Raw genomic sequence first — 13,046 nt, forward strand, 5'->3', positions numbered from 1 at the left:
CAATTCAACTCAAAAACTCAAGTCTTTGCAAAGGAATACCTATTTATCTTCAGTACTATGTTCTACAATGGATTATTTTCATACTGGAAGAAACTGAAAACAAAAAAACAAAGAAAAAGAACAATCTCATCCTTCCTTTCTTCCTTTTGATTTAAATCTCTTAGATATTCTTCTCAAATGAAATAATTTATTACTCTATCTTAGCAAGAGTGACTTTTCCCCCGTGTTTGTCACAAAGGATTACACAGATATGGGTAACTGGTTCCTGCAGGGTTAGAGGGGAGCTTTCCTTAAAAGCTTCCACAAACACTCAAACTCAAAACCTTTTAGCAATAACAAAACAGAGTTGCTCTTTTACATTTAATTCTTTTTACTCTTACTGAAAAAGGCAAGTAAGAATTCTGATCTGTTCAAGACCTTGCTTAAGAATATACAGTGCTAAGGAGGCATATTCTTGAGTTTCAGATCAAAGTGGAACAGGTGCAAAACGTAAGACCTTTTAAAATTTATCCTCTCTCCCATTTCATAATAAGCATACCTTTCCTTGAAGAGTGATATTTTGCACATCAATAGTTTCAGACCTAAAAAAAAGGCTCCTGAGCAGTATTTCACTTTTAAAAGTTCAATATTCTTTGAAAAAAAGAATTTGATAAAATAAATGGACAGTTTGAAAAAGCATGAAGCACTGCAGTACTGAAAACGGAAAGAGAACATCCCTAAACATATTTTGAATTGAAGGCCACACTCTAGTCACTGTATATTATAATCCAGAGTGAACTACTTCTAAGACTGATATGTGCTAAGGGTGAACTCTGCCATTTCTTGCACATGAGGTGCATTCATCTATGCCCACTGCATTTCTAGGCGGTCCTTCCCTTCCTCTGTGGCCTTTTATTAGTAGATATTCAAATAAACACCACTTGAAAGCCTGTAAGGAAAAGATGTGTCGCTCCAATAAAAACATACAAATAAATATTCACATATTTTACTGATCTAACACAAAACGTTCTCTATAAAGAGTAGGAATCAAAATAGTGTCAGGTAACAGGATTACCTCAGACGCATTAAATCTCTTTTTCCACAAAATAATTAAGTTTCTTCATTAAAACCAGACAGCATTTAATTTCTACAAAAGAAGCCCAATAGATTTTTTTTTTCACTTCCAATAGAAATTCAATTAGGACAGATAAAAGATTTCTGAGATATTTTGTTGCAACAATAGCAACCCATTTCAAGTAAGGAATTAACGTTAAGGTTTTCTTTTTGGTCATTTACATGACTAAAATACCAATTAAAAATTGATTAATCTTTAAGCTTAATAAATTCCATTTTTTAAAACCTTTATATTCTCAACTTTAATCAATTTCTAGAAATTTTGCTCAGAGGGTGTAATATATTTCTACTGAAAATACTTTTAATTTTTGTACTCTAATTTTTTTTTCTGAGAATAGAAGGAAGGTGCCATTATTGTTTTGCTTCAGAAGCCAGTCCCTACTATTAGAAAAGACTTGGCATGGCCATTCACACAGAGAAAAGTGTTCAGGTGCAGTATCATACAGATCAGTGAAGAATATACAAAAAAACATAGTGTATAATACTGTGACAGTTTTTCAATATATTCACATACAGTAATCTCCGACTACCTGTATATCTAAACTGGCCATAAATCCTGAAGAACCTTGTCTATAAAATTGAGTAACCCATCAATATACCGTATTTCTTCTAAAAATATCCGTATTTTACAATAATATACAAGGTATCTGCTTGCAAACACAGAAGTAGCCATAAATAAAACTTTATTCTTTCATTTCATTTACAAGCTACCAAGTACCATGTATTTACACAGCACTGGACACTTAAAGTAGTTGCAGTCACAAAATGATCCAGACAGCTGTTGATAAAGTAAAGGATCTTAAGATAAAAGCAAAGTAATACTGTAACAGATAAATGGCAAAAAAGCAGTTTTGCCATAGTGATCAGACTTGCATGTTGCATCAATTCTGGTTGAAACGACTGAGTGCCATGCGATTCTCAGCTTTAATCGTTTGCAGTCTGGCTAAAGTTTGGACAGTCATTTCTCTTTTGCAGTTATTAAAATAAAAAAGTTAAAAACTATAGCAGCAACAAGCAAACCCTGTGACAGGAAGGCAAGGTTTAAGAACTAAAAAAGTTTATACAATGTGCTTAGGAAGGTCGCAGAATTTATCTCCCATCGGCTGGAGTTCGACTGAGTGACAACATGATTCGGGCGTATCTTTCACACAGTTCATGTGTGGAGTAGGAGGGTAACTTTGGCGGGTCATTGAAACCTTTAATCTCTGTAGAACAATCTAGCAGTTTTGGCAGGAAATCTGTCAGCTTTTCTTGCAAGTTGGCTGCAAATCAAGTGAGAAAAACAAATGTAAGCACTTAAGTCTGCATGTAGAATTCTCCCTTTTCTGCCCAATGTTGACTTTTTTTTAATGGTGGGTGGGAAGAAGAGGAGTTTCACTTGGAATAATCCACTTTCTACAGATCTACCAGCAATAACTAGGACATACCAATTCCTAGTATAGTAAAGATGTTGATATAAATGCCCCTTCAGATGGTCTAACACCACAAATGTTTTTCCATTCAAAAAGCACGTTTGCCTTAAGGCCTGATACCCCAGTGCAACACATGGAAAAACTTTTTATTGAAATGTGTACAGGATTATTCAAAAGTCAGGATAGCTCAAAAAACATTATGAAGGCACAAAAGATATAGGTTCAATTCCAGTCATCAGAAACATCATATTTACAAAAAAGGTGCACAAGGGCCTTTAACCTTAATGAATATAAATGACTTACGTTCCATTTCTTGTCCGAGATAGGAACACCAACGGTTTCTCATATCTTCCACAGCAACAATATCTTTCTCTTCCATTTCATCCACCAGTAGTAATGGCAAACAGGGGACAATAAGCTCATTCATGATGATCAGGCCATTATTCACTTCCTGATCATCTCCTGATTCAAACAGTGCTGCAGCATGTTCGTTTAGTTTCTTCATAAACCACCACAAAAAAGGAAAGCCTTTAAGTATACAGCATTTCACATTCTGCCATGCATCAGTCTTATCAGTTTGTTTTGTTCCTACAAAATTACCTGGTAATTCATATTAACCACAGCTGTGTTTTAACATTTACAGCAATGATATATAAACTCTAATAATCCACTTGATCTTGTGCTGTTCCTGAAGCCACTTCATTTCATACCTGCCAACTCCAACTTTGCAACTGTTCTTTTCAAGACTGAGGTTCTATCACCTGCTTTTATTTTCTCACTGTTGTTAAAGGTGACATAACAAGATAAAAATCCCTTGCTTCAAACAAGGCATCATCACTGATGCCTTTTCCAATATTTGGTTCCTCGTAAAACTATGGCAACAGGGTGAGTCTGCTCCCCAGTGCTGTCAATTATTGCTCCTACCTAGCCCAGACACAGTGGCAGTGAGCACACTATTTACAGTCATAAATGTAACCAATCAAATCAATCAAAAAATGACTGACTATCTGAATAAAAAAAAGGGAAGTAATGTTTTCCATTTTACTTTTTCTTTTTCCCCCCCGTACAGGAGTCTAAGTATTAAACTGTTAATGGAGGGAGGTTTTGCTTTTGTTGTACATGATAGCAACGCTTTTCTACTAATTAATTTTATTCAAGCTATGCAGCAAACTCAACTTTTTGAAACATAGTACTTGACCCTTCACTTACTAGCAAACATTCTCGTCTGTAGTGAGATATCAGCTCTTCATCATGCCCTCTGTACGGGCCTTTGGACAGGAGTTCTTTGTTATTCTGGTAAGCATAGATAAGGTAGAGCAAGGCTTCCATATAGCTGAAGTGAAGAAACAAAAGCATTAGATACAACATCCAGGTACCACCTGCTTCAAGCTAAAGTGAAGGATAGGTAACTCCACTTGCTTTATGTCTAGTGCGCCCCTACCCACCAATCTCTTCACAACGTTTTTTTCTACCACACAGTTTTGTTGTTTACACACATAAACCCAAATTATTTTATTATCAGGTTAGATCATTGCACATGAAATGTAATCCAAAGCTCACTGAAACCAAGAGGTATCATTTCACTCACTTCAAAACCACCTTTGGATGGGCCTTGAGTAGACCTGAAAACTTACTGTGCGTTTATGTCACATTAGGTTTGAGGTTCTGTTGCCATAAATCTCTTAATAGCATTCTGCACCTCAGCAAATAAGAATCAAAGCTGTCACTTTACTTCCAAAACATAAACTGTGAATTTTTAATCTTCACTAACTTTAAGTTTTTCCAAATTCCTGAAATCTAATGTCATGGAAGAAGCCACAAAAGCACTTCAAAAGCAGAAGTGCTGTTTTAGATTGTTGATAGTTCTGTCTTTAATCTAAATGCAGCAGATAAATGCAAGCCTGATTGGTAGAGCAGGAGTAAGAGAGGACTCAAAAACCTAACAGTTAGTAATTGACAGAGACCCCTTCATGTACAGATTAACAATCTCCCTTCACACTGCTGCACACCATTTCCAGCAGAAACCTGAAATGGTTAATTCTCTGACTTAAAAAAACCCAGTTATGACAGGCAATGAAAGCAGCTTAGGCAGCTACCATAAAAACAAGCACTTTGGTATCTCATTTTTATTCAAATTTTAAAAAAATGTAGGAAGAGAAATTTCCTAAGGCAGGTAAGGAAAAGTACATTGTGCACTTAACTCCTAGAGAGAACACAAGGTTACGGTTAAAGTTGAAATTACCAAAACCAAACCACGAAACTACTAAAAAAGGCTGAAAGTACTGAAACTACACCAAACTCCTGAAAACTGTTGTTCAGCTCAGAGCACAAACCTGTGCTTTGCTCCCTCCCTTACAGCATGATCACAACATATTATGACAAGAGGAGAATAAGTGAAAACACTGGTATTTTACAGTTGGAGTCCCAGTGCCAAGGAACTTGAAGATCTTCCATTCCTGATTACAAGCTCAGAGCATGCATGAAGTACAGGGGTAACAAGGAGGGTTCCTGTAAGCCACACCAATGCCCGTGACTTTTTTTGCCTTGTTAGGGGATGAAGTAACATCCCCAGAGTGTTTATTTTTCAAGTAAGCCAGGCAATCTTCTGACTAACCTTTGCATAAAAACTGTTTAAGACTGCCAAGGTAGCATATTGCAATTTAGATTATTAATTAATGTACTATTTATTATATGCTAAGAAGCAGAAGACAAATCAGGACTATGGGCTCATTGTGTTTGCCACTATACAAACACATATCTTGTCACAAAGGCAAGGCAGTTGCCTTTTCCCATCAGTTTTTCTGGTTTGTTAGAAGCCTTTCTTTTTTGGGAAGATACAAGACAAGAAAGAGAAATATGAAGCAATTTACTACACAACTAAGAGACAAAGAATTAAATTTGATTCCCACTATAAATTACCCTACCTACTGTTTTATACATGAAAAATCAGTGATTGACTACAGAATTGTTTCCAAAATCAAAAATTCCTATCTCATGTGAATGCTCAATTTTCATACCACAGATGTCATCCACTGGATATTCTGCAACTAACCACTTCATTCCTTTGGCTGGGCATGGGAGGATGAGGTACTTTTCAACAATTCTGGTTTGAGACATTTATTCTCCATTCTCATTGAGGGATTCTCTCATGAGAATTGATTAATTCTCATTTTGAGGCATTTATACTCTAATCACCATCCTTGTTGCATGATCAGAATAAATTTTAGCTCTAGTGCATTAAGTACATAAATGTCACCAATTTTATACAGTCACAATTCCTGACTTGATTCAAAAAGAGAAGAGAATGAATCACCATGGAGCTAAGGACAATCAGCTACAACTAGGACAGCTATGCATGATAGTTTTTCTCAAATATGTTCTGCTTTCAAGACCTTTAGAGCCCATCACAGGTGGAGTTTTGGCTCAGAAGGCAAAACTTTGTTTCAGTGGGAAGACCCAGTAAAAAGGCAGGTAAGACAGGACTTGACTAAATGTGATTGCTGATGAAAGCAGATAAATGTACGTGCATGTGTGGTGCCAGAGAAAGAAGATTTTTATAGATGAGGGATACTCAGACCACTTAAGATTAGGAGAGAAGGAACAGTAAGGGAGCACATGAAGGGTGCTCTGAAAAGTACCCATGGCTTGGGAAGAGATTGGAAATGGAGATTAAGAATAAGAAGATGTGGGAAGCTCTGAGGCAGATGCAAGACTGAAGACATTAACAGACTGAACAAATGTTTAACTGAAATTAATAATACATTAAACATTTCTGAATTTAAAAAGTAGCTTTACTTATCCATGTTACATTTTGCCTTTATATCACTCTACTACATTTGAGCTCCATGCAAACACTTACCTCTTTTTTTGGAAAAACTCCAATCCCACCATGAGAAACATGGTTGTTTCCCTGAAATGTCTGTAGTCTTGATGCCATCTCTGCATATAAGAAAGGGTAAACAGAATTTTATCCACACATATGAAATGTAATTTTTTCTTTTTTCCTTCTTTTTTTTTTTTTTTTTTATTTTTACATACACCCCTCCTTCCACTTTTAGTGTTGAATACTCACAGTAAGTGCTAAGGACTCTTAGTAGGCTTGCATATGTGAAAAGTCCACCTGAATACACCCTCTCTCAATAAAAAGAAAATTCTTAAATATCTGAAACATTTCTAGATGAGATTATTCTTACAGAATGCATTACTATCTGAAAGGAACACAAAGCATCTTTGGAGAACCACAGTTAGAATTTTATAAGATCCCTTTCTTTTCTTCCCTACACTACATTTAGTTATTTACTCAGGAAGCGTTAGAAAGTTTTTTCATGCGCTAAATATTAAGCTTAAATTTCAATAAAAGAATGACATAAAAAAAGCCTGAACACTTTACATGGGAAGTGCCAAAAAACCCAAATGCAACTCAGACTGTGGAGATGTTGGTACTGGAGCAGAACATTTATCTTACTGTCTCACCATTTATAGAAAGTGACTCCTGGTCCACTTTACAGGTAAATGCTCTAAGTGACAAAGGCACTTTTACTACAGTAGGTTAGATGCCAACTTTCAATTGTGCATTAAAGATAAAATAGGGGACAGCACACCATAGGACACAGCTTCTTACAGATTCAACAGAAGGAGTTTGAGAAAGGGTCCATAAAATGCCAAGTCAATATACAGGACTAATACTGACACAATCTATGGAGAAACCACCATCTGCCTCAGGAGCTAGAAAAGGAGCACATCTGCAGGGGAACAGAAGACACCCCTAACTCCCCACTCTTATGGCTAAGTCTAGAATTGTTTATTCTCTCTGTGCAATGTTATTCTGAAAATGGTAAAATGTTGATCCCTGAACAGCCAAAAATATGAAACAGAAGTGCCACTCTAAGGGCCCTTTCCCATCACAGGCTACAGAGGGCACACTGTAATATCTATTGTAGGTCCTGGACAGATTAATGAGAAGTGACAAATATTTTTCATTTGGTTTGTGAGGGAATGATTACTCCCATAATCCTCCTAAACAAGTTCTTTGGACCTAACAGCACAACAATGAGGTGTAAGTGGTGCACTGTTAAGAGGTCTTAATGAATATAATTACATAGAGTTGAAGCTGTTGCTGTAAAACCAGCTACAGGCTTAGCTTTAATTGTGAGATGAATTATTTTTGCAAATATAATCACGATTATTTAATGTCTAAGATTCGCCCTTACTTTCTGTCCAAGTTTTACACAGGAGGAAATATTAAGTGCAAAAGCTGGTTATGTATGGTCTCAGCACACAGAAGAATCTGCTGCTCACAAGAAAATGGGAATGGCCACAGAGACACCTGGAGGAAAAGCACAAATGTGGTTGTGCCTGCTACCCAGTTCTCAGGATGAGTAAGGCTGGGCTGAGACCACTCTCACTCCTTCACTGCCAGCTCTGTCTGCCTAGAGAAGCCAGTTGGCTCATATAGTGATAAACTACAAAATATTGTTACTGACGTCAAGACACGTTAACGAACTAAGGACAGACTCCAACCTGACATTTATTTATGACTCAAACGCTGGAATCACAGATGTGGAAAAACCAGCTTTAGACCAACAACAGCCTCTGGAGAAACAAACGATCTTTCAATAACCACTTTTAACTTCTCGGTGCAAGATAAGCGGAAATTTGTGAAGACAAAATTCAGCTTACTGGTAACTATTTCACCTTAAAACTTAATTTAAAGCATAAGAAATACTGACCTCGTATTCTTCCATGTTTACTTCATCTGGCTTTATCATTTCAAGTTTGGCTTGAGCAACCTTCATTATGTTACGGCACCTTACAAAAAGCAACAAGAAATCATGAAATAATACTGGAAATTCACAGAGGGTATTATCCATACCAGACAGCAGCTTCAAACAGTATGAGCTACAGCCTTATGCAAACCAGTATGAAAATGCTACTCATTTTTATTATGCATGGTATAATCAGCAGGAGAGAGTACACTTTTGAAGTAGGTGTGATGGAAGCCTGTGCTATTTAAAGAATTACTTCTTGTTTTATTTTGCTAAATTGCCACATTGCTCAGTCTTTCTTTTAAAAGTTCAGATGGCTTGAAACAGCTCAACATTTACTTTGCAGAAGTTTAGAAGATTATTCACTACAGGGAAATTAGACTAATGTTTTATAACTTGTAATTTGTCTATTTCTGTAATTAGGTAGTCAGAATTTTGAATGAAACAGAGACATTGTCTTGCTTTCAAGTCAGTTGCTCACTTAGCTTGTAAGGCTTTGCTGTCGACTGCTGGCTTTCAGGGCAGTGAGGAAATGCACAGTGAAAGAAGGTACAGAGATCTATGTGCAAAATTATGAACAACACTGAGTATTTCTCCTTATTTTATATGAATAGAAACTCAACTTCTCGCTTACTCTTTTTATAGAGATTTTTATAGAAGATGATATGTTTTACCAAGTAAACTTGCAAGCTATTCACTAGGAGGTAGAGCCAACTAAAGCCACCAGCCTTCCCTCTAATACAAGCACGAGCTGAACATGAAGGGGCGTCTCCACCCACCAGAGCACATTCGTGAGCACAGGAAATGAGACATGCAGATCTTATTACCTTTCATCAAAGCTCAGATTGTGATCTCCAAACTGTTCCAGTAATGTTCTCTCAATTATCTTCTTTGGTGCCTGGTTTTGGATGAAGTAAACAATTGCATGACGCAGACGATAATCACATTCAGGTGGTGGATCTTCCTGGGCTAATTTTAGCAAACGTGTGTATTCCAATTTAATTGCCTACATAATTTGAAAAAAATAGACATTATTCCTTCTGGCTTTAAACTCCAGTGTCACAAACACTAACAAGACAATTCACATCCCATGGCATTTTGCCTATAAAATATTTTTTTTAACAGTTCAATAGTTCACCCTCCTAAGAAGTCCAAACTGTGTTTTTAAAAAAGCAAACAAACAAAGAAACAAAAAAACCCAGACAAATTGTCAAGTTGCTCTTTTTTCTTCCAAATTATGCCTGTCAAAATCCCAGGTAAACCTTTACTTCAAAAGCAGTTCCAATCCTGTGCTATGTTTCCCTGAGAGATGACTTATCCAATCCTTAGAGATTTAAGTATTTACAATCCAAAGTTCATATAAGATTTCCAACACTTTACTTAAAGAAATTTCCTGAAGACTCATAATGTGCAAAAGGTACCTCTAATGTATGGTTAAAATGCAAATGCATGAATAAAATAAATTCTATGGGAAGTTTAATGAACATGTATGATTTTGGAAACACTAAGTGAGAATGAGAATGTCTCTCAACAAAGATCAAATTATAGGATTTATAAAGAAAATAATAACTCAATATGAACAGTATTATTAGCCTCCTATAGGGCAGGATGGAGACCTCACTGAATATTTTAGGTCAACTTTAGAGGTCATCAGAAGTTTTTACATTTCCAGATGTGCCACCACATTAGATTTTAATGAATATAATCTGTTCTGTTCATTAGATCTCATTAACTGAAACTATACAGCAGGAACAAAAACAGAAGAAAAATAATTAGAAAAATGGTGACAAATGTTAACACATTCCATAATTTATCTCTCAAAACAGGGAGGTGATGAGATTGTTTGCTAACACATCAGCAAAGTTTCAATACAACATTTGCACAAAATAAAGCTCCAAAGCAGTCAGAAAAAAAAACCAACCCTGTTCAATATTTCAAACTCCTTTATGTTGAAATACCTGGCAGTAGCAGGTAACTGTCAGAAATTTGGGCTCCCATCCTCTACTAGGACATATCTTGTTTCAGGACTAAACAAGTGGGTAGGATAATAATCATACAGACTTAAACACAGAGCATGTGGAGAACTTTAAAACTTAAGAGATTGTTCAGCATCAATATCTTTAAATACTCATATGCATTACCATTAAAAAGGAAGTTTGGGAGAACATTATAAATGCCAAAAGCCACAGATAGAGTTTCTGTTATCTTACATCAGAAGTTCTACTATTGGAAAGCCAGCAAGGATAACAGTTAAACTCTGTTTATTGAGGTAGGCCAGAAGCAAACTGAAATTGCTATTAAGACATTTTAATTTTTCATATAATTACTGAGAAGTAGGAAAAAATGCAATGCAAAGCCTCTATTTTTATATTCATATTTTAAATAATATGGTATAATACAGGTTCAGAAACCCTATGTACGATGAAAAAGTAACACTTTCTTTACACAAAATACGGGAAAAAGGGACGGTAGAAAAAAGTATCACGGCAAACATTCTGCAAGGGCTGTCGATAAACTTTAAAGGAGGATGACTGGAAGAGGTCATTGATCAAGAAATATCTGAATCTTAGTCATGTCTTAAGCCTGAGATCTACCTTGGCAGTTGACCCACATCAAAGGGGTTTCACCTGAGTTACACTAAAACAAAGATATAGAAAAGTCCCAGAATTTTCTGAAATCACTGCTTTCATAAAAAACAATCACAAAGAAACAGAGAGTATAACAGCATTAAAAGACATAGAAGCTTTTACAATAAGCTTATGGAGAAATGTGAGGTTTCATCCGGTAAATCTCAAAACCTGAATTTTGTTACTAAGTAGGACCAGTTCATCTGCATATGTTCGTGCTAATTCATTCCTTGGAAATTAATCACGTTCCACCTCTTCTGAGCCATTGGACACATGATTCCATAGAAAATGAGTAAGGAAAGTTTTCTACTTTCCAGCAATTTAGTGTCAAAACATTTTTTACCTCAAAGACAAATTCTGTCCCTGTGAAGCAGAAGTTTTTAAGCATTTAAAGGTAAAGACTGAAAAACATTGCAACTGAGTATTGTCTTGATAACTCTGAAGCACTAAATATAATTTTATTTTGAACAACATTTCTGTTTTAAAACTATCAAAACACCCTCCATATTAAAAAAATAATTAGGTATAATCAAAAACTTTCTGGTAAGGAGTGGTTTGATCAAATGAGGGTGGTTTTTTGAGCTTAAAAAAATAAAAAAAATACTTATATATTTTCATTCAGTAGTAAGTTTGAAAAATAAAAAACAACCAGCACTGAATCCCATACTAACCCCATTTCACTGAACAGAGGCTATAGCAGGTGTCTCTCCATTCCCTGAGGGCAGGCACAGTTAACAGAGACAACCCTGCAAACATATGTTATGGTCATAACCCCTCTTTAAGTATCCATTACAACCCCCCACACAAACAGACAAACAAACCAACCCATGAGATTTCAATTCCCTTACCAAGGGGTTGGAGAACCTTTTGGTGGCGTTGGTAGGGTTTTTTTGTTTGTTTGGCTGTTGTTTATTGGGGGGTTTGGGGGTTTGACAGTTTCTTCTAGTGGAGCTACATCATAACAGTTAAGAAGAAAACAGGCTGCTACTCAGTAACAGGCAAGAAACTTCTTCCTCCTCTCCAGATCACATTTGAGAGGATTTTACATCATGTCAAAGTAATTCCCTTTCTAATACCCTGAAAAGACTATGAGCTAAAAGCGCTCAGAAGTTTGTGTATTTAAGAAAACTAACACATTTTTAAATCTGGCATCATTGTGAAGAGCAATAACCACAACAAGCTTAGTGTCTAATTCCCAGTAATAAAAAATTTTATAATAAATAGTACTGACATCCATGCAGTTACACAAAAGAAAGTAATTTAGATTTTTTTAAAATCTTTTAAGGAGCAATAAACAAGAACATCTTTTTAAAATAAACAACAAATGATTAAACACTAATTTCCCTGGGTAAAAAAACTGATGTCCCAAAAGTCAAGTTAATAAAGGAGGGGAGGGGAATATATTCTTATTGATTACATATCTAGGTTTCATGTTACTATTATTTTCTTCACTACTATTATTAGAAAGCTAAAATGCAGAAAGGTATATAAGCTACTGAAATAAACAGGGCAAATATTTGTCTATTTTTCAAGGGAGAAATATCTAAATGGATGACTGATATAGACAAATACGTATAGATGCTAGAAAAGACTTAATATACTTCAAAGGGTAGAGGGAATAGCATATCTAACAAGAAAAGTCAGAGGAGAAAAAGTTGAAAATGTTAGTTGTACCTTAAAGAACCCTGCTTCTGGCCCACACCTGTCATAAACATTCCTGGCTTTACCTATAGCCATGATAATACCTTGCATGTTCGGGGTCAGCATGACCTGCCACAAGGGATTTAAGGTAAAAGTTTTGAATGATTAATATTTTAATGACCAAATTCAATATGCTTTTTGTCTCATGCAAGATAAAAAGCAACTTAATGCATGCATACACTGAAATGCCACACTTCAATACAGATCAGGTGTGCATATTCTGCAAATCAAGTCACGCCATGTGTATATAGTTTTACTGTAACAACATCAAAGGAATCTTATTAAAGAAAAAAAAAATTGAAGAAAACTGTGTCAAAAAAGTTACATGGTCCAAACTTCCCAGGAAAGGAACATGCATCGTTCAGCATTAGTATCCAGCAGAAACTGCACACTGAATGAGTGCTACCCATGGCCAAAGGATTTAAAAA

General features: G+C 35.8%; 1 protein-coding gene across 2 annotated transcripts in view; it reads right to left on the minus strand.

Moving 5' to 3' along the window:
- Window positions 1–969: 969 nt before the first annotated feature.
- The window catches only part of USP25 (ubiquitin specific peptidase 25), a 69,294-nt gene continuing 57,217 nt past the window's right edge, over window positions 970–13,046 (minus strand). The window contains exons 19-25 of one of the 2 annotated variants that reach the window (XM_025895574.2): window positions 12,592–12,687; window positions 9,118–9,296; window positions 8,255–8,333; window positions 6,385–6,464; window positions 3,735–3,858; window positions 2,829–3,024; window positions 970–2,375 (exon numbers count right to left, since the gene is read on the minus strand). In XM_025895574.2, coding sequence (XP_025751359.1) covers window positions 2,203–2,375; window positions 2,829–3,024; window positions 3,735–3,858; window positions 6,385–6,464; window positions 8,255–8,333; window positions 9,118–9,296; window positions 12,592–12,687 — 927 coding nt within the window. In that variant the 3' untranslated portion in view covers window positions 970–2,202. The remainder of the gene's footprint in view (window positions 2,376–2,828; window positions 3,025–3,734; window positions 3,859–6,384; window positions 6,465–8,254; window positions 8,334–9,117; window positions 9,297–12,591; window positions 12,688–13,046) is intronic. The other variant, XM_025895575.2, reaches the window with a different exon arrangement.

The sequence above is a fragment of the Manacus vitellinus genome, unplaced genomic scaffold (assembly GCF_001715985.3).
Source record: "Manacus vitellinus isolate BGI_N305 unplaced genomic scaffold, ASM171598v3 scaffold_34_pilon, whole genome shotgun sequence".
In the NCBI taxonomy this organism is placed as follows: Eukaryota; Metazoa; Chordata; class Aves; order Passeriformes; family Pipridae; genus Manacus; species Manacus vitellinus.